Raw genomic sequence first — 18,372 nt, 5'->3', positions numbered from 1 at the left:
GGCCCTGCCTGGGAGGCTGGGGCCTGAGGGCAGGTAGGGGTGGGGGGAGGCTAAAGGTGATCTCTGGCCTCCCCCAACCGCCACAGCACGATAGGGCGATCTTCTGAAAGCGGAATATGAGGGAAGAAAAATCCAAACCTATCAGTGTAAGGCTCAGCTGGGATAAATCATTGCTGCAGGCTTGATGCCTTCTAGCTGCAGCTTCGAGACACGAAAATGAAGGAAAAGAAAGAAAATAAAATCCCAAACTTTCACGCCTTTAAGTCCTTTCAGGTATTGAACTCCGTTAAAAATAAAGCAGGATGAGAACGACACCCCTACCAACCAGGAGCAGAAATACTGGGCTTAGAAACAATGTACCGACATGGAAGGTCTCCCCTCTGCCCAAACCCGCGGTGGCTGGAAGGGCCGGGCTGTTTCCCTGTAAAGGCCTCTGCTGCCTCGGGGCCGGTGTGTGTGTGTGTGTGCGTCTGAGGGAAGGGCAGCCCGAGCTCAAGCGTGAGACCCGTGCGAGGGTGCCGGCCACTGGGGAGCTTTTTGTCCCCTCCTGGGGAATGTTTCTCCCCTCTAAAAGCTGCCTGCGTGAGGGAAGAACTAGGTCCATCACACGACCCCCTTCTCCGACCCACGCGGAACACGGGAGCCCTATTGTATGTGTGCCCCCCGCCTCCACCCCCGGCAATTCTCGTCCATTCCGGTTTCATACAGCCGGGCGTTATTTTCTTTTAACACCCTACTCGTGCTGGCGGCGGGGCTGCCGGTGGGGAGGCCCCGCCGCGGAGCCGCGCGTTGGGAGAAGCCGCGGGGCGGGGGGAGGCGAACCCCGACGGGGCGGGCGCTGCCTCGGGCCATCCGTGTCCTTCCCCGCGGCACCTCCCGCGGGGAAACGGAGGAGAAATGCCCTCCTGCGACCCCTACGCGGGCATCCGCCGTTCGAAGGCGCTCAGCAGCCCAACGCGGAAACTCTTTCCTGCCCCGGCCAAGGGGGTCTCCCGGGGGGGGACACAAACGTCCCCTATGCGCTCTCTAAGAGCACACGCGCGGCTTTTCCTCAGGGGCACCAAAGTTGTATGAACGTAATTGTACATCAGCTTATTCATTAAAGTCACCCATCAGTGGCTTGCTCTAAGATCGCACACCCTGGGAGGTTCTCCCAGATCCCCTGGTAGCCTCTTGGGGATGCCCAGGCGCTTCCTAAGCCTTTACGTAAACCTAGCTCGGACTTCCCAAGAAAAGGGGAGGTCGGAAGAGGGAGAGAGGACTCGGGCAACACAAAGGTAGATCGGAAGTCCAAATTAGTTTGGAAATGGTCAAGAAATTCCAGGCACGTTTTCCCCTAAATCCCTGGTAAATTTCAAAATTATATTTTCAAGTAAAAACAAGTCTAGAATTTACCTCTCGTTAATTCATGGCTGAATAATCTGCTCGGGGCAAAGTAAAACTTTAATAAAAAAAAAAAAAAAGGAAAAGAAAAAAAAAAGAAAAGAAAAAAAAAGAAAAATGCTGAAATACTGTTAGTCATGCAAATAAAGGCTTCTTTCAGCACATTACAATATACTCTGGATTCGAGGGGAGGAGCTGCAGCCTGCTTAGGGCGAGGAGTTTATGTTTTTGTTTTCATTTAAAGCTACAAAACAAATCCTGAAATGTCTTAACCGTTCTCTGGAGACACCCGGACCTGCAGACAGGCGGCCGGGGGAGCCTTTCAGCTCGGAGTGCACAAAAAAAGGACAGGGGGGCAGAGGGGGGGCGGGGGGGAGGCGGCCGGGGAAGGACTGGAGCACGGGGCGGCGCAGGGGACCCGGAGGGACACGGCCGTGCCCCGCGTCGCCGCTGCTATTGCAGCCCGGTGTCCCCGCTGCCGCCCGTGGCCTCCCCTGTCCCCCCAGATCCTCTCCGTGGCGTCACGCCGAGCCGGGGCAGGCCGGAGCCGCGGCGGGGCAGGGCGTGGGGCGAAGCGTCCACGGGGAGGGCGTGTTTTTCCGTGGCGGACAAAAACACCAACATCGCTGGATAGATAAGAAAATGGAATACTGTATTTGATTTAGAAAGTTTGTACATATAGATAAACACGCAGTTTAAGGAAACAATAGTTTAAGCGTCCTACGTGGAGTTTAAGAAGAGACCCCCCAAAGCTGCTATGAAATACTCAAAATAGCTTTTGCATAAGATACTACAGTTGCACCCTAAGCTTTTTTTTTTCTTTTTCCTTTTTTTTTTCTATCGCTGAGGTCCCTTTTGAAAACCTAGCACGTCAGATCTTGACAGCTAAGTTTGTGCAAGGAACACCGAGTCAAGGAAAATAAAAAGGAGAGAGAGAGAGAGAAAAGGTGGGAGGGAGATAGATAGAGAAGGGGGAGGAAGAAAGAAAGAGTAGAGCAAATATCATATACAAGCATTTCTACACATATATTACAAACTGGGAAAATGACCGCATCATTAAGATATACATAATTCATATAAAATTTTGAAATAAAAATAAAAATCTGTTACAGTCATAACTATTCTTTTTCCACATTTATAACCAGTACCCACACAGGCAGTGACAGAAGTGTAGAAAAAAAGGTGCTTACGAATAGAATGATTGTCTGCTGAACAAAAAAACAGAAAATTGCATCTTGGCTGGACCATCACTTGGACTTAAAAAAAAAAACAACCAACAACCAAATAAACAGAGAGAAAGGGAGAGGGAGAGAGAAAGAGAGAGAAATAGGACCAACAAAAAGGCGATAAACATTTGTTATTTCCCTCTTCAAGGAGTTCCTTTTTAATTTTTTTCATTTTTTGTTTTTGTACAAATTCGATCGGAGTTTGTATTTGTTTGTCTGGTTTCTGTTTGTTTTCCTTTACTATAGAGAATATTTTTTCCCAGATATAAATTTAATTATCATCATCATGCAAGTGGGTGAAATGCGTCCATGGAAAAGCGCAAAGGAGAAATCGTGCTTGTCCTAAAAAGAATACAATTGTCACTTTTGCTTTGTTTTTTTTTCTTTTTTTTTTCTTTTTATATATATAATAATTATTATTTCCCGCCCCACCCCCCCACCCCTCCCGCTGCAGCACCAGCGTTTGTGACTGTTGAAGTTTTAGCTCCATCTCTTGGTGGTGGTGTTGGCTGACGGTGGTGGTGGTGGATTCTCTGATCCCTGTCTGTTTGTTTGCTATTATGTTTGGGTCGGGTTTGGCCTTTTCTTTCCTCCCGGCTGTGTGTGTGCGTGCACGCGTGTGTGTGTCCTGATTCTAGGTTGCCTCGGTTTGTTTTGCTCGAGTCGGGGAGAGGGTGCTTGGCTGTTTGGATTTGGATTTTTTTTGTTTGTTTGTTTGTTTGTTTTCCGATATCATACATCACATTCCGAGTCGCTGGAGGTTACCGAGAGGATGGAGGTGCCCGTCTCGGCTCTTTCTGTCAAACTGGAGACGCTGGTGGTCGGGCTGGCCGCCGTGGACGGAGACTCGGCCGAGCTGTGTGTCGGGCAGCCGGGCTCTGCCAGCGACCGCATGCCGCTCTGTCCTATCGCCTGGTGCTGGAGCCTGCATCGCGCCGGGAGACAAAACAACAGCACAGCCCCTCTGAGACACCGGCCGCGCCGGGGCACGGCGCCCGCCCGCGCACCGCCCCGCGGCCCCGGCCCGGCCGCCGTCCCGCGGAGCCCCCGCAGCCCCGCAGGGCCGAGCCGTGCGCCCTGGCCGGGGCTCCCCCGCGCCGCCGGGGCAGGCCGCCCCGGGGTGGCACACAGCGCCAAGGCAGCTGCAGGGGTCTCAGGTGGCCGGGGGCCGGGGGCAGAAGCCGTTCCCTGCCCCGTGGTTTGGGAAAGACGGGCAGCGCCCGCCCTTCCCCCAGACGGGCCGCTCACCCCGCAGTACCGCGGGCCTAGGAGAAAAGCGTGGCCGTGCGGGCTCCCGAAACGCTTGGCCACCGCAGAAAGCTGCCACACGCCCGCTCTGAAGCGGGAAAGAATCCCGCAGGATCCGCGTTTTGTGCTCTGGCGAGTGGCTGCCCCGCTGTTTCCAGGGCACAGGGAAACGCTCCGGCCCTGCGGCGGGACCGGGGCGAGGTCCCGTCCCGTGGGCGCAGCGCGGGGATAAAATGGAAGAGGGCGATTGCGGAACACAGCGCTTCTCTCCGCTCGAAATTTAAGTCCCTTTTCCATCTGAAAGCCAAAATCAGCTTTAAAGTGCCGGTCCTTTCACCGTCAACACTCAACGGTACATTGCCGTTGAACACTATTATTTTTTTTAAAAGGCAATAAATAATTTTTAGGTTCCCCCGCGTGTTGCGAATCATCCTCTGCGCCCGTTTATTCTGCCCGAAACCCAGAGGAAGCCTGATTCAAGGAAAAGACCTAAATGCCCCTGGACTGAGCAGCCGGCCACAACCTCTAGCGCCTAGCATTGCCAGTGTGAATCAAAATACACTCTTCGCTCAACTGCTTCTCACCGGGATGTTTTTATTTAACTGCCTGCAAAGGACAGAAAAATGCAGCCGGTTTATTCCACATTTCTCATTATTTTAAGTTCTCTAATTTCAGCGTCTTTGATTTTTTACCCATTTACGATTCCTGGTGCATTCATCTGCTGTCAACAGCGCTGAGTCAACAAAAGCATCCGTAGGCAACTTCTGTTTATTTACAGTCCTAAGCTGATCTGTTCTCCATTTAATGGAAATTAAATGGCGAGGCACTTTTAGGTTGCATTTCTCCTACAGAATCTAGAATCAATAGCACCAGTGCTATAATTAGGAGGAATTTACGAGACAGCATTTACAAGAGCAAGAAGTTTTGTTTACACCCTTACAGCGGTAGCCGGACTTAAATTAAAATAAAAACAATGCGTCAAGCTAGATTAAGGGTCCATTTTCATTTGCAAAATAACTTTTACGGAGGGTGACGAAGAAAAAAAAGAAAGAAAGAAAGAAGGGTGCCTCGTTTTTATCATGGCAAAGCAGAAATATATATTAAAAAAAAAAAAGACACCGAGAAGCACGCAAATAAATGCAAGCGTAAATGCACAGGAAACACACGACCGGAGGGCCAGGTCGCCATGTGGTGTAAACAGAAATGGGGATGGGGGGGAAAAAGAGGTTTCCCGATCCCTTAAAGGCTTTTTTCCCCTCTTTCTCCCAGAGCCAAACAGCTCCGGGGTCCGCGTGTGCCTGCGCCGGTCCCGCCGCGCATGCAGAGAGCACGAACAATTGGAGCGGAGCCGCCCGCTCCGCAGCAACCCCGGATCGCACAGCCCGCCTCGGCCCTTCGGCGGGCCAGGCCAGGCGCAGATCCCCACGAGCAGAAAGCAAAGCCAGAGCCCACCGACCCGGGGCCGTGGGGTTTCACGGCCGCCGCCGCGGCCAGGGCGCAGGGAGAGCCGGGCTCTGCCCCCGCCGCCGCCGCGCCCGCACACACGCGCACACACACACGCGACCGGAGCTGCCCACGCCCGCGGGGAGCCCCAGCCCGGCCCGCACCCCGGGAGCCCGTGGGGAGCCCGGGCAGGGCTTGGGGCGCGCCGGGCAACTTTGAGCCGTGCCGGCCCCCGCCGCGTCCCTGCGGCTGCCGGGAGCAGACCTACCCGCCCGGCGGGGGCACGGATTGCTCACGGTGGCGGTGATGGAGAGGAGGAGGACGAAGAGGAGGAGGAGGAGGAAAGCAGAGGCAGAGGCGCGCTGCCGGCCGGGCGGCCGCCGAGCCACGGTGCGGAGCGCGGCCGCCCGCGGGGCCCCGCCGCCCACCTCGCCCCCCGCCCCGGAGCGGGGGCCCGCAGCCCCACTGACCTGTTCTTAGCCGCCGCCGCTCTGTCTCTTTGCCTTCGGTTTTTGAACCAGTTGCCTACTTGCGTGGGGGTGAGCCCCGTGGCCTGAGCCAGTTCCCTTTTCTTGCTGGGGTTGGGGTAAGGGTCCTGCAGGTACCACTCCCTCAGGAGGCTGCGAGTCCTCTCCTTGAAGCAGTGCGTCTTCTGCTCGCCATCCCAAATGGTCCTGGGCAGCGGAAACTTCTTCCTCACCCTGTATTTATCAACCGGCCCCAGCGGGCGACCCCTTAGCTTCTCGGCCTCCTGGTAGTGCGCTTCGAGCCACATGGCCTGCAACTTGCCGTGGGACTCCTTGGTGAATTTGTGGTTCTCCAGGATGTGGTAGAGGTCTCGGAAGTTGCCCGTGTGGAAGGCCACCACTGCCCGGGCGCGGAGGATGGACTCGTGCTTGTTGATGGCCTCGCATGCCCCCGGCGCCACCGGCAGCGACCAGAGGAACCTCCCCAGCCTCTCTATGTCTCCAGTCTCCTCCAGCGTCTCGCAGACGCTGGCCACTTGCTCCGGGGAGAAGTTGAGTGTGGGCAGCTGAAACATTGACAACTCTTCGTGGGGTGCCCGGGAGCTGCCGCCTCCACCGCCGCCGGCACCGGGGCTGCAGCCCGAGCCGCTGCCGCTGCCGCCGCCGCCGCCGCCGCTGGCGAGAAGGAGGGAGCGGTGGTGCGGGTCGGCGGCGAAGTTTGGCAAGAAGAAATGGGTGGGATAAAGCTCTAGCGGGGACCTGAACACCATGGGATGACCGGGGAGAGGGGAAGATAAATCAAGGAGAAAAGAAAGAAAGGGAGGAAGAAGGGAGGAAAGGGCACACGCACCGCGCACGCATCCACACCCGCACACGCACACACAGCCACATAGAGGCACGGGGGCACACACACTCACATGCACACGCGGGCACACGCACACGCGCTCACGCACACACACACACGCACACGCACTCACACACACCCGGCCCCGCGCCGCCGCCGAGTCAGGATTCAGTGATTCAACAGCAATCGCCCTAATGACAACAGCCTCATAATATCTCCCCTAAATCCACAGTGAGTGCAGCGCTGAAACATTTTGTTTCGCTTTTCTATTGGTCTCCTGAGTGTCGTTGTGGCGTTGCCATGGCAGCCCCTGCCAATCACTGTCAGCCCTGCCAATCATTACGGAGTACGTAAGGAAGGTTTTTACCACTTCACCCAAATGCGCGGGGGGGGAGGGAAGCGGGGCGGTTGGTGGAAAAGCCTGGTTTGTGGTTTCTTTTTTTTTTTTTCTTCTTAATCTTTGCAACTCCTAATCTCAGCACTTCCCCTTCTCCCTGTCTCTCCCCCCTCCCTCTCCACACCCCTCCTAAATAAGGGATCAAATAATGCGAAAAGCAGTGTGCACATATTTGTTGAATGGGATGAGCAATTAGAGGGTGGAATATTATTGTGATCTTAACGAGCCTCGTTAAAGCTAAAGGAGATATGGGGGAAAAGTAAATGGGCCAGGCTGGGATACACGTTCGGATAAAGGGCTCCTAACTGAGACAATTTACACATGATTTGCACGTAGTTTCACTTCATTCTGCCTATCTGAGCACTAATAGTGCCGGGGAAGAAAAGAAAGATGAGATCATTAGACCCATCCTCACGCCGGTGACCCTCCCAGAAGCAGGCACATACAGTACAGGCTGGGTTCAGCCCTGGTTCCCTGAAGAGTCTCTCTCCTCTCCTCCCCTCTCCTGCTCCCAGCCTCTCTCCGCGGAAGGAGGGATCCGCCGCCCGCGGAGTTCCGCGGAGGCTCGGCCGAGCGCCGCGCAGGGCGCCCAGCCCGGACCCGCTCCGGCAGTTCCGCTCCGCGCCCGGCTCCGCGCCCCGCTCCGCGCCCAGCTCCGGCGGCGCCCCGCTCGCTGCCTCCCCCGTCCCACGCCTGGCTTCCCCCGCCCTCCAGCTCCTTCTCGCCTTCCCTTTCCCTCTCCTTTCTCTTCCCTCTCTCCACTTTATTTTTCTTTCCTTCTGGCTTTCCTCCTCCCACTCTCCTCACCTCCTCTCGCCCCTTCCTTTCTCCGGAGCCCGGCGACCTTGCAAGGGTGGTCCTCACCCCCAAACCCGCTGAGGTTTTACACCGCACCTCTCCTTTTCCCCGCAATTTCTGCCCCGAACATGCAGGGCTTCTGTGCGGGGAGGAGGAAAGGGAGGAGAGCAAAAGTGGGTTTGAACCCAGAAACCCAGATTTTTTTTTTTTTTTTTTTTTTTTTTTTAAATTGGGAGCAAGGAAAATCTCTGTGGTGGTTTGAGTCCATCCCTCAGTCAGACCTAACTGGGTCGCCAGACCTTGCTACCATGCAACTATATTTATTATTAGGTATGTTGCTTTTAAGAAGATTTAATCAGCATCTTGAGCTGGTAACTCTTTTGTTTAGTTTCTGTAGCTATGGAAGTGTGATTTACAGAGATTTGTACGGGTCATGGACATCTTTCCAGACTTACTGTGTATATTTAGACAGGACTTTGCTTGGTGTTAAAAAGTGTATATTTTGAATAGGTTCACACACAGTAGCAAACAATACCGACATTGTAAAGGCATGTACAACGAGTATTGAAACGCAGCATCCAGACTTCAACTAATCTGCCCTCAATAAAGCTGAAATAATTATCCTAAGCCGCCTTTCTAGAAGAAAAATCATTGAGGAATTCAAAACTTTTTTAAAGATCTTTTCTGCATTCCGATGGAGATCGAGGGGTGAGGCTTGGAGCCCAAACTACTTTCAGACATCAATGGAGGGAAAGAGAGAGGGGGGGAGAGAGATATTACAATTAAAATGTGAAAACATAGCGTGACTTGCCCTATCCGAAGGATAGTAATAATACTGCTATGGGTGGTAGAAGTTCTTTAGCAGGGCTCCAAACTGGTTGTGATCCTTTCACAGCGCACTCCTCGTGAAATAATTCCAAGTGGCAGATGAATAGGTCCAGTTGGAAGAGCTGCTGGACTGGAAGAAGCTCGCTGTATTACACATTCATCTGATTTCCACTAAACTGTCATCGGTGTGCTACATGGCTTCATAGTCTTAATGGAAATAACTCGCCCTCTTAATTTTTAGTGATCTGCTTAAACACTTCTGTTAACAGACTTGGGGAAAAGTTCTTTTTTCCCCTCCCTCCCTCCCTGGCTCATATTTCCAGTTGCACAGCTAAGGAGGGAAGGAGACTTCTCAGCCCCTCTACAAATCGACTTGGAGGTATTAATTGGACAACAATATGTTTAGCCAAAGATTTTAATACACATACACACAAAATCTTTTTCTTTGTAATCCTTTCCTTTTATGTAAAGGATTACAGAGGGGAGGGTGGGGGGAATTCCTGCGGGAGTTTCTTAATATTTGATTCCATTTTTCTTCAAGCTGCAAATTAAACTACCTTAAAATGTATTTCCAGAATAATAACAAAACCGGCTTTTTTTTTTTTTTTTTTTTTTTTTTTTAATCTCCCAGACTATCATACACTGGTCGTTTGCCTGTAGGTTGCATCCCTCTGTTAGAATTCCTGGTGAACCTTTCAGAGCTTCAATATATAGTCTTTCTTTCTTTCTTTCTCTCTCTCTCCCCTCTCTCCCCCCCTTTCTCTCTTTTCCCCAGACATAAGAAACATACAACTGCATTTCTGGTGCAAATGTCTTCCAAAATACCCTTCTGTAGGGCATTTCAATGCACGTCTGCTCTGCGTGCGTGCCTGTGTGTTCAAAGCCCAGCAAACCCACAACCCTGATGTGCCTCTCAGCTGATGCCAAGGGCTCCCTGCAGCCCGCGCTCCTCCCTGCGCCCGCGGACGCCCAGCGCAGGGCTCTGCCAGCCGGCAGCCCCGGCAGGGACGGAGCCAGCATCCCAAAACGGTCGCCTCTGCTCCCGCGGCTCGCCGGCGCGGGTCACGGAGGCGCGGTGGTCGTTAGCCAGACCTCGGGGAGCGGAGCCGGTGCTCGCCCAGCCCGGCCGGGGATTCAGCGCTCCCCTAAGCCTGTTAGGGACACACTCTCATGTCCTGAAATGTGCAAGCAGATAATTGTTGGCGCTCCAGCTTTGTGTGAGGAGGCCAGGGTGTAAATGGCTTTTAATGACTGCAGCTGCTGGCTGCAAACTGTCAATGGGATCGGCTAATGCCGAGCCCGGACCAGCCGGGCGCCGAGCCGCAGCCGGGCGGGCGCAGCGGCGGCAGCGCGCAGCGGCGCGGAGCGGGCGCGGAGGGGCGCGCGGGGCAGCGCGGAGCCGCGCGCGCAGCGGGATGCGGGGCCGGGCGCGGCCGGCGGCAGCGGGAGCGCGGCGGCGGCCGGGGCCGGACGGAGGCTGCCCTCTCGGCTGGGAAAATCCTTTCCGGATCCTGTAAGTTTGTTACGGGCAGGCGGAGGTCCCGCGGGGGAGCCCCCCGGGGGTGCGCTGCCGCGGTCCCCCCCGCCCTTCCTCACCCCCGCGCTGGGGCTCGGGGGTCCGGGGCGGTGGCAGGCGGGGTCCCCCCCCTCGCTACCGACAGCCGTCTTCCCCGGGCTGGGGAGCCTGCCGTCCGTTTCCAGTCAATCTTGCTTGATCCCACACGATTCATTGTTTCAGCTGCTAGAATGACATGTGGCTCTGCAGGGCAGGGGAGCAGCTCCCCCCCCCCCCCCGCCGCCCCCCCCAAACCTCCCCCTAAATAAACCAGGACAAGCCGGTGCTCTCTTCTGGAGGGAGCCCTGCGAAGTTGTGTGCGTGTGTGTGCGTGTGTGTGTGTCGGGCTGCCAACCTGGAGGACTTTTCCGGGCAGAGGAAGGGAAGCAGAGAGGAAAGCTCTTTTATTTCACTGCTTGTTTTGATGGTCGCTCCCAGGAGGCTGAGATTTTCTGCTGCCTAGTTAGTGCCCCTTAATCCTGACTCGGGAGTGACTCAGTCGACGCTTGCAAGGGCTGATTATTTTTTTATCGGGGGAGACAGGGGTTCAGATGGGGCTGGGGGCGTTGCGGTCGAGGTACCGACGAGCGGAAAATGCAGCACCGCGGCCGCGGCGAGGGGGAAGGCGATGGGGGGAGAGAGGGAGAGCCCGGGGCAGGTAAAGGAGAGCCCATCGTGTTGGTCTTCTTAGGCTTATTATTATTATTATTACTATTTAATTGAAACTTTGTCAGTCTTCACTGGCAAGGGCTGACAATTTTGCACTGATGCTGTCTTTACAAACACAGCTATCCTCCTCCTCCCTTCCCTCTTTCCCTCTCTCTTTCTTCCTCTCCTTCTTCTTCTAGTCACGATTTCCCGAGATACATGGACGCGTATTTGATGGGTGTATGAGATGTGGCCCATGCGGCTCCTGTAATGCAGCCCTGTCGATGCCATGTGTGCTGTACCGGTCGTGCTAAGGAACAAGTGGGCAAGTGATATTTTTTTTAACGGTTTGGATTGGATTAAGGAGACGAGGGGAGTATTTTATTACTGGTCCAAAAAGTGGTCCAGCTTCTAAGTCAAACTTTTGGGCACCCCCCCTCCCCACTTTATTTTGCATAAACACAGAGGTTGGAGGACGAAAACATGAGTGGTTTTTTGATTATTTTTTGTTGTTGTTAAAGGAAGGAGAAAAAGAGTGCGGCTTGCCTCCGTGGCGAGATGCCGGCTTGGGAAGCAGCAAACTTTCCCGAGGAGGCGATGGAGGCTCAGCCGCCGGGCTGGGCTGCTTCCCCGCATCCCTCTGGATCTGCTGGCAGCTCCCGTCAGCCGAAAGTTACCTGCCCTGTAGCAGCAGTAGCAGCAGCCGTGCAGTCGCTTGCTCCTGAATTAAACACAACTCCTAATGATGTAGCATTATCAACAAGGGACACTTGATTGACTGATCTAGGTATGATATATGTGCTGGGCGTCTAAATTAAATATTAAGTGAAATACTTAGCTCTAATTAGAAATCGTAACCTAGCAATGAAAACTTGAAGAAACAAATTGCGGGGGGAGGAGGGGACAGCCTTTAAACGCGGCAGCGAGGGAAGTAGCGGTGATGTGTACAGAGGCTGACATATTAGCAACAAGCAGCAACTTTGAAATGATTGACGTATCATTAAAGCCATCAGGCTGATTTTAATAATTCTTCTTCAAGAAAAAAAAAAAAAAAGAGAGAAAAAGAAAAAAGCGTGGTATCCTGCATACAAGTTACTTATTTATCAGCGAATTAAAGCCCGGAGAAACATAATTAGACCGGGGGAAAACGAGGGAAGGCGGGAGGAAATCTGTCGACGAATTTAACAAACAAATGTCCAAAAAGCAGCTACCATCCAGCTCGGGGCTTCTCCGGGAGATGGAGATGTCAGAGCTAGATGCCTTCTCCCCCGAGTGTGCCTTCCCAAGGTAAACAAGCACACAGTTGCCTCAACTTTCTCCTTTAGTACAAAGTTCCTGGTGCGACGGAAAATTTGAATATTTTATCAGTCTCTTGTAGTGACCCTCATTAGGTGGGCATCCTGCTAAGGCCCTGGCGTTACAAGAAAGCTGCCCAATCAGAGCATTTGCACGCCTTGTTAGCGATGGTTAATGAAGCTTCCCCATGCACTCAAAGAAAGGCCCCCTCGATGTAGATTTACCTTATGTCAACTCGTTACTTCTAATGAATCGCATCAAAATTCTTCCCTGAATGGGGCCGAGGCGCCCGGACCGGGATCCCCTCCCCGCCCGGCGGAGCCCACCCCTGCCACCGCCGGCACTTTAGCGGAGCATCCGAGACCGAGGTGACCAGGCGCAGTTCGGTGGCGGGCGGGGGGGAAGAGGCCGAGGGAGGGGACGGAGCGTGCGGCCGGCAGCGGCGGGGGCTCCGCAGTCCCGGGGGGGGGGGGGGGGGGGGGGCACAGCCCGGCCCCGGCTCCCGGCGAGGGCAGCGGCTGCGGAGGCTTTGCCGCTGGCAGGTAGAGGTTTGCTCTTCGCCTCCAATTTCCAGCCCCCCACATCCCCTCCAACCCCCCACCTCCCCGTCCCTCCGGGCTAGCATTTTAAAATCAATTAGTATTTTCAATTCTTGAGGTGAATTATTCAAACAAATGTTTGGGAGACCCTGAGGGAGAATTTGGCCGTGACAAAAGGTTTGATTAGCTTTATTTCCCCCCAAAAGCAACAAAGGCGGCAGGGCTGCGAGAACAATCCGCTACATCAGGGCATGTTCAATTAAATGAAAGTCATTAGCTTCGCCGTGAAAGCACTACCTTTAAAATCAGATGGGGCGGGCGGGAAGAGGGGGGGTACTCTGATAATTGTGGCAGGAGGATTTAACACTCCCCCTCCCCCTATGCACACAAAGCCCTCCAAAAAGGAGAAGAAGAAGGCAGAGAGAGAGGGGGTAAAAAACCCCAACCCAACACCTCACCCTTTGGAAATTTGTGCTCAGTCTAAACAATAGGAAGCCCATAATGCAGATTATAACACTCACTGACTCGAATCCATTATCTGCCTTCCACACTGTCTATATATTGATTTCCGTATACTTTCTATTGCTCTCAATGACTGAGCAAAGCTCCGGTTAAGAGCCCGCGACACACAGGAGCACTGCTTGAACTACATCTCACCATTACGAGCCGGAGCCGGTTGTAAACACGAAATGCTCCCACTTTCCCCGTGTAGCTGTGATCAAGCACACGACACCCCCCACCCCCCCGCCCCAACTCTCTCCCCCCCTCCCCCCCCGCCCCAAAGAAGCGGGCGGCCGGGCAGACCCGGGGCTCTGCCCGGGGGCCCCCTCCCGCCGCGGGACCCCCCCGCTGAGGCACGTCTAGGTGCGCTCGCCCGTGTCGGCGGGAGAAATCCTGGGGCCGGTGCCCGGTTCGCCCCGTCCCGAGCGCGCCGGAGCCGCCTGCGGGGAAGAGGGTCTGGGTGCCCCGCGGCCCGGGGGGCGCAGAGCGGGCAGAGCCGGGGAGCTGAGCTCCCCGCCCGTGGCCCTCCGCCCGCAGCCCCTCTCCCCGGCCCTGAGCTCTAAAGGAGGGATGACGGTTGTTTCTCTAACTCTGAGACCCAGCAGAGCAGAACTTTTCAAAGGCAGGATCCTCCGGACGGTAAGTTTGATATTTAGATTAAGATCACTTCCTCAGGGGCTCTTGTGGAGTGTGTGTGTGTGGGAGAGAGAGACAGGAGGGGAGGGAGAGAGCTCAGCCGAAAACGGCCACAAAAGAGAGCGAGGAGACCGCCAAGAGCACAACCTGATTTGGGGGGCAGCGCTTTCGAAGGGAGGTGCGGGGGGCGCGGGGGGCCGCCGGGGCTGAGCCCCCGGAGTGCAGCGAGGTGCCCCTGCCTCCCCGTAACCTCCCCCTGCAGGGCACCGCTCAGGCGGAGGGGAAGGAGGCATCGAGAGGGTTAAAGTGCCCGGAGAGCAGCAGAAATTTGGAAGCGAGTGTGTGTGTTGGGGGGAGGGGGAGTAAAGCGGTAATTTTGCTGCTATAAGGACCCCAAACAATCCACTCGGAACCTGCATAGATCGGGGAGATCCGGGAGAACGTCTTAAGATGGTCATCTCTCCCCCCACCCCCCGTCATCCCCTTCCTTTACTTTAATGAAGATTGTTAATTTGTTTCCAGGCAGTGCGCCGGGCTGATAAGTCCTCCCTAGCTAATATGTTAAAGTTTAAATACCAGCAGGTGCAAATTCGCTCTACTTAAGGCTATAAAAATAATGCCTAAATTCAAGAGCACAAGAAGTTGGCCTTTGTATTGTGATTTATAAAAGGGAAATTGCGCTATACATAGCCAACTATTTACCAAAAAAAACCCCAACCCCCAAAGCCCTGAAAGTGCTAAATTCTTCTTAATGATGCCGAAGGTGAAGTTGTTTCATATTGGACAAAATGGGCATTATTCTTTGTCATGTAAATCACCCTTCACTTGACCTCAGGTTAGAGGATAATGTTCATTCTTGGTTCACACTAAAACTTATTTAAATCAGAGAGCTGAAGAATCATTTCACAAAATCCGCGTAGTAAAGTGGACTTAGGGATCTTCATTCAAAAAACATGGGTTAGGAACGTGTACTAAAAAAAAATTTGATATTTGATGCTAAACTCCAGGATTAGGAGGTTTTTTATTTAATAAAGTTATGCTCCTTGGATTTCCTGAGAAATATGTATATAATTTCGCATAACAAGATTAAAAGAAAGGAAAAGATATGAATCAAAGGAGCTATAGATACACAAAAGACCTCCAAGTAACAATTACTGTAATACACATTTTAAAATGGGAAAAGAAATGAAAAGATATTTAACAATTGGGTAAAACAGAAATGAAGGTTTGATAAAGAAGATGCAGCTTGCGGTGCTATTTCATTCGAGAAATATACTTTTGGCGTGGAGTGACAGGATATGTTATTTTGACACAAAATGAAAGTGTTACCGCAGATATAGAGACATAGATACATACGAAGACAGCTGTATACACTCATTTATAAATTAGTGGGTGCACGTGGAAGGAAATCTGAGCGTCTCCACTTTCCAAAGCGAAGCTGAAAAATATCCCATAGGTGAGGCGCTGGGCTGAGATAGGTTTAGTATTGAAGTGCTAGAGATTATTGGAAATCAAATAAAAATTCGACACGCACTGACCCATTAGAGGATTTAGCGGCGAGGAGGGAGAGATTTTCCAGGGCTTTTGTTGCTAATGTTTCAATGCTAGGCGCTAACTTTAAGAAAAGTGTCAGTAGAATAACAAATTGAGGGCATGAAAGGCCATGGAGAGAAAGCAAGCAAGGATGCTCTTGACTTCTTAGCAGTTGCTTAGAAAGGATCTCGAGCTTAATATGGGGACTCAATCAGCGGAGAGCACAAAGCTGGGGAAAGGGGGAGAGGAAAGTTGGGCTCAGCACGTGCACTTTGGTCAAGTCGCTCGAGTGAGCACCGGAGGGGGAGCTGCGGGCGCGGAGCATCCCCCCGGCTTCACCCCCGCCCCCGCTCCCGGCACCGGCACCGGCCGGCCGCGGGCACCGTCCGCCCGCCGCCACCGCCCACTGTCCGGCCCGGGGCCGCCGCCGGGGCTGAGGGTGCCGGGGAGCACCGGGGGCCGCGTTGGACGGGGCCCCCCCTTGAGCCAGTGCGGGGGCGTGGGGAGAAGCCGCCTGGCTCGGGCCGGGCTGCCCCGGCGCTGCAGCAGCCAGGCAGCCGCCGCCGTGGGGGACTAGGTAGAGCGCAGTTTGCCCCTTCACCGCAGCGCCAGCAGCAGGTTTTGTTGCAAGGCTCCGTTATCAAACTCGGTCTTTCCGTGAGCAACAGCCGATTTTACAGCCCGTCTGTAAAGATTTTTAACAGCTTAGCGAATATCACAGATAAGGGAAATCTGGAAGATGCTCCCAGGACATCAGACCTTAATGGGCTCCTTCAGCGGCGGATGGAGCTCCATTCTGTTCCCTGTGCGTATTATACTGCAGACAGCATTCGATATATACTCTATTTAATCTTGCTCTGTGACAGAGCTGTTTAAGTGTATACCATGCCTACATTCTTTGTATCAAGACCAAAAGGATGCATTGTTGAAAGAAAACTATTCAAAATCTTTCATCTGATAGAAACGATCCAGCAACTGTGAGGCAGCTACAGCACAATGGTTCTGTCTGCATAATAGGTATCTCATAAAAATACAGCGTGTCATTGCAACAAAAAGTTAAAAGTCTTAAATGTATCCATCTTATATATTGCATGAAGTCAATAATATTCTAACCTTGCCTGCACCCCGCCATTAAATGGTACACGGCACTTTAAAATCGAGGGCATTGTGATTGAAATCACAGTCTCTAGCAGAGAAACAGGGGAGGAAGGTAAGTTAAGCGAGGACCATTACGGATGTAATGACCTCAGGGTAAATATTCATTAGGAAGAGGAGATTCCTCTTCTAATACCCAGTCTATTTTCTTTGGAATGCAATATCACGGAACCTAATGTAGTAGCAAGATCCAAGATTTAAAAGGGGATTATTGCCAAGTATGGTGGGTCGAGTTTGGGGGATGTATTTCCAGACACTTTCCTCAAGTGGGACGCAAATGCCAAGGATAGATTTTGAGGAAGAAAAAAAAGTAAATCACCTTTCTCATTTTGTTCGGGCAGCTAGAGAAGCTTGTTCCTTGCTTAGCCCTCGGTAGGAGAAAGCAGAGAACATTTCAACAGCGCCGTTAGCAGCCCTGCCTCTCTCTTCCTTTGGTAGGTGCATCAGCCGGCGGGCAGGGAGCCCGCACACCGCTCCGGGGACAGGGTTTGCCTCCTGAACGACACTCCCGCTTCCGAAGAACAGTAGCTCCGACCTCCAAACTAACTGAGACTGCTGCTCCAAAGTAGCTGCGAACAGCACTCCCGTGTCTTAACAGGGTCACATAGGAGATTGGAGCCTTTTAATTTCCAGGCACAAGGAATTACTCCCTCGGAGACCCGGTTTGTTTGGGGATTTTGGGGGTGTGTGTTTTGGTGTGTTCCCCCCCCCTCCCCCCCGATAGAAAGGGAAGCTGGGTACGTCTCCCTTAAGCACACAGAAGGATAAAGGTGTTGAAAAAAGCCAAGCCGGGGCACATCTGGCTGTGGGAGCCGGCCCCGTGCTGCGGGCCGCTGTTGTCCCCGGCGGGGGCTGCCGCCGGCCCGGCCCGGCCCGCGCCCTCGCCCTGTGCGGCATCCAGCGGGCGCGTCGCCTGGGGTGACCTTCAGGGAGCACGTTTCAACTGCCAAACATCGAGAAAAGTGCTTCTCTCGCTCGCAGGCGCCATATTAATGCCGGGAGCTGGGGCTGGGGCGGGGGGAGGGCGGTTTCGTAGTTGCTTTAGGTTTACGCCGTTGTTAATTCAGACTGGACGAGCTCTCCACAGCTCTGTAAAAAGAAAAAGTACTTCGGCATTCTCCCCCCGCCCCCCCGTTTCCACTCGCCCCGAGGGGTTGAGCTTTGTAATACTGATCCTTGCTCTGGGACGCTATGGAGCATCCTCCCTCTCCCCGCCCGGTGGGGAAGGGGGTGGTGGGGGCGACCCTCGGGAGCGCGGGGTGCCATGGGGTCCCGGCCCAGGGCCCGGACACCCACCTTGCGGGGGGCCCCAGGCAGTGCCTGAGACCCCCCGGGTCTCCCCCATCCTGCTGCGCACCGGGGCGGGGTGGGAAGGTTCCCCAAGCTCCCCTTCCTCCGCGTACCCCTCATTTGCGCTGGGAAGGCTGTGAGCAGCAAAATAAGAGAACACCCCCCATCTCCCATCTCCCCCCATGGAAAGTGATTCCTTAAGCTGTGGGTCTGCACTATGCTGAGCTCTCCGCGCCCCCAACTCGCGCTGGGACTTGCTGCTTAGTCAACCGCGCTGCTTCATCTTTTCCCATTATTCGTTTTTTTCTGTTAGTTTGTGGTTTGTTTGTTTGTTTTTTTAATGCGAATAAAATCCCAGCTTTTGCAGATGGGCAGAAGTGGACGAAGCAACACCGCGATCGCGGCGGGGACAAGGAGAAGTCGGACAGAGCCGCTCCTCCCCGGGGCCGCAGGGCCGGGGGCGTCCTAAAGGTTCAAGTCCCCCTCAGGATTTCGGAACAAAGGCAGCCCAGCCCAGCTCCGCCACGCACAAAGCTCCATTGTAATCTTGGGCTCACACACCACCCCCCCCACCCCCCCACCCCC

General features: G+C 53.8%; 1 protein-coding gene and 1 long non-coding RNA gene across 3 annotated transcripts; one reads left to right on the top strand and one right to left on the bottom strand.

The window, feature by feature from the left end:
• Nucleotides 1–2,014: 2,014 nt before the first annotated feature.
• On the bottom strand, nucleotides 2,015–6,857 carry SIX3 (SIX homeobox 3). The gene is made up of 2 exons (XM_056357836.1): nucleotides 5,771–6,857; nucleotides 2,015–3,534 (listed from the first exon to the last, which is right to left on the bottom strand). Exons 1-2 carry the CDS (start codon nucleotides 6,535–6,537, stop codon nucleotides 3,342–3,344), a joined length of 960 nt encoding a protein of 319 aa, XP_056213811.1. The 5' UTR covers nucleotides 6,538–6,857; the 3' UTR covers nucleotides 2,015–3,341.
• A 2,609-nt stretch (nucleotides 6,858–9,466) lies between these two features.
• Nucleotides 9,467–18,372, top strand: LOC130157692 (uncharacterized). Of its 2 annotated transcripts, XR_008824976.1 has the most exons (5): nucleotides 9,469–10,147; nucleotides 11,038–11,166; nucleotides 11,363–11,624; nucleotides 16,936–17,159; nucleotides 18,146–18,372. It is a non-coding gene; the product is annotated as an uncharacterized LOC130157692 (long non-coding RNA). The 2 variants fall into 2 exon arrangements; XR_008824975.1 differs by having other exon boundaries at nucleotides 9,467–10,147; nucleotides 16,936–18,372.

This window comes from Falco biarmicus, chromosome 12 (genome assembly GCF_023638135.1).
Source record: "Falco biarmicus isolate bFalBia1 chromosome 12, bFalBia1.pri, whole genome shotgun sequence".
NCBI classification, from domain to species: domain Eukaryota; kingdom Metazoa; phylum Chordata; class Aves; order Falconiformes; family Falconidae; genus Falco; species Falco biarmicus.
The sequence above is the reverse complement of the archived record's forward strand: the minus strand, read 5'-3'. Positions and strand labels throughout refer to the sequence as shown.

Bases quoted from the DNA above. Each gene is read 5' to 3' on its own strand.
- SIX3 (XM_056357836.1), bottom strand. From the start codon at position 6,537: ATGGTGTTCAGGTCCCCGCTAGAGCTTTATCCCACCCATTTCTTCTTG. The intron at 3,535-5,770 runs GTCAGTGGGGCT...GGCGCGATGCAG, and splicing joins GCGGCGGCGGCTAAGAACAG to GCTCCAGCACCAGGCGATAG.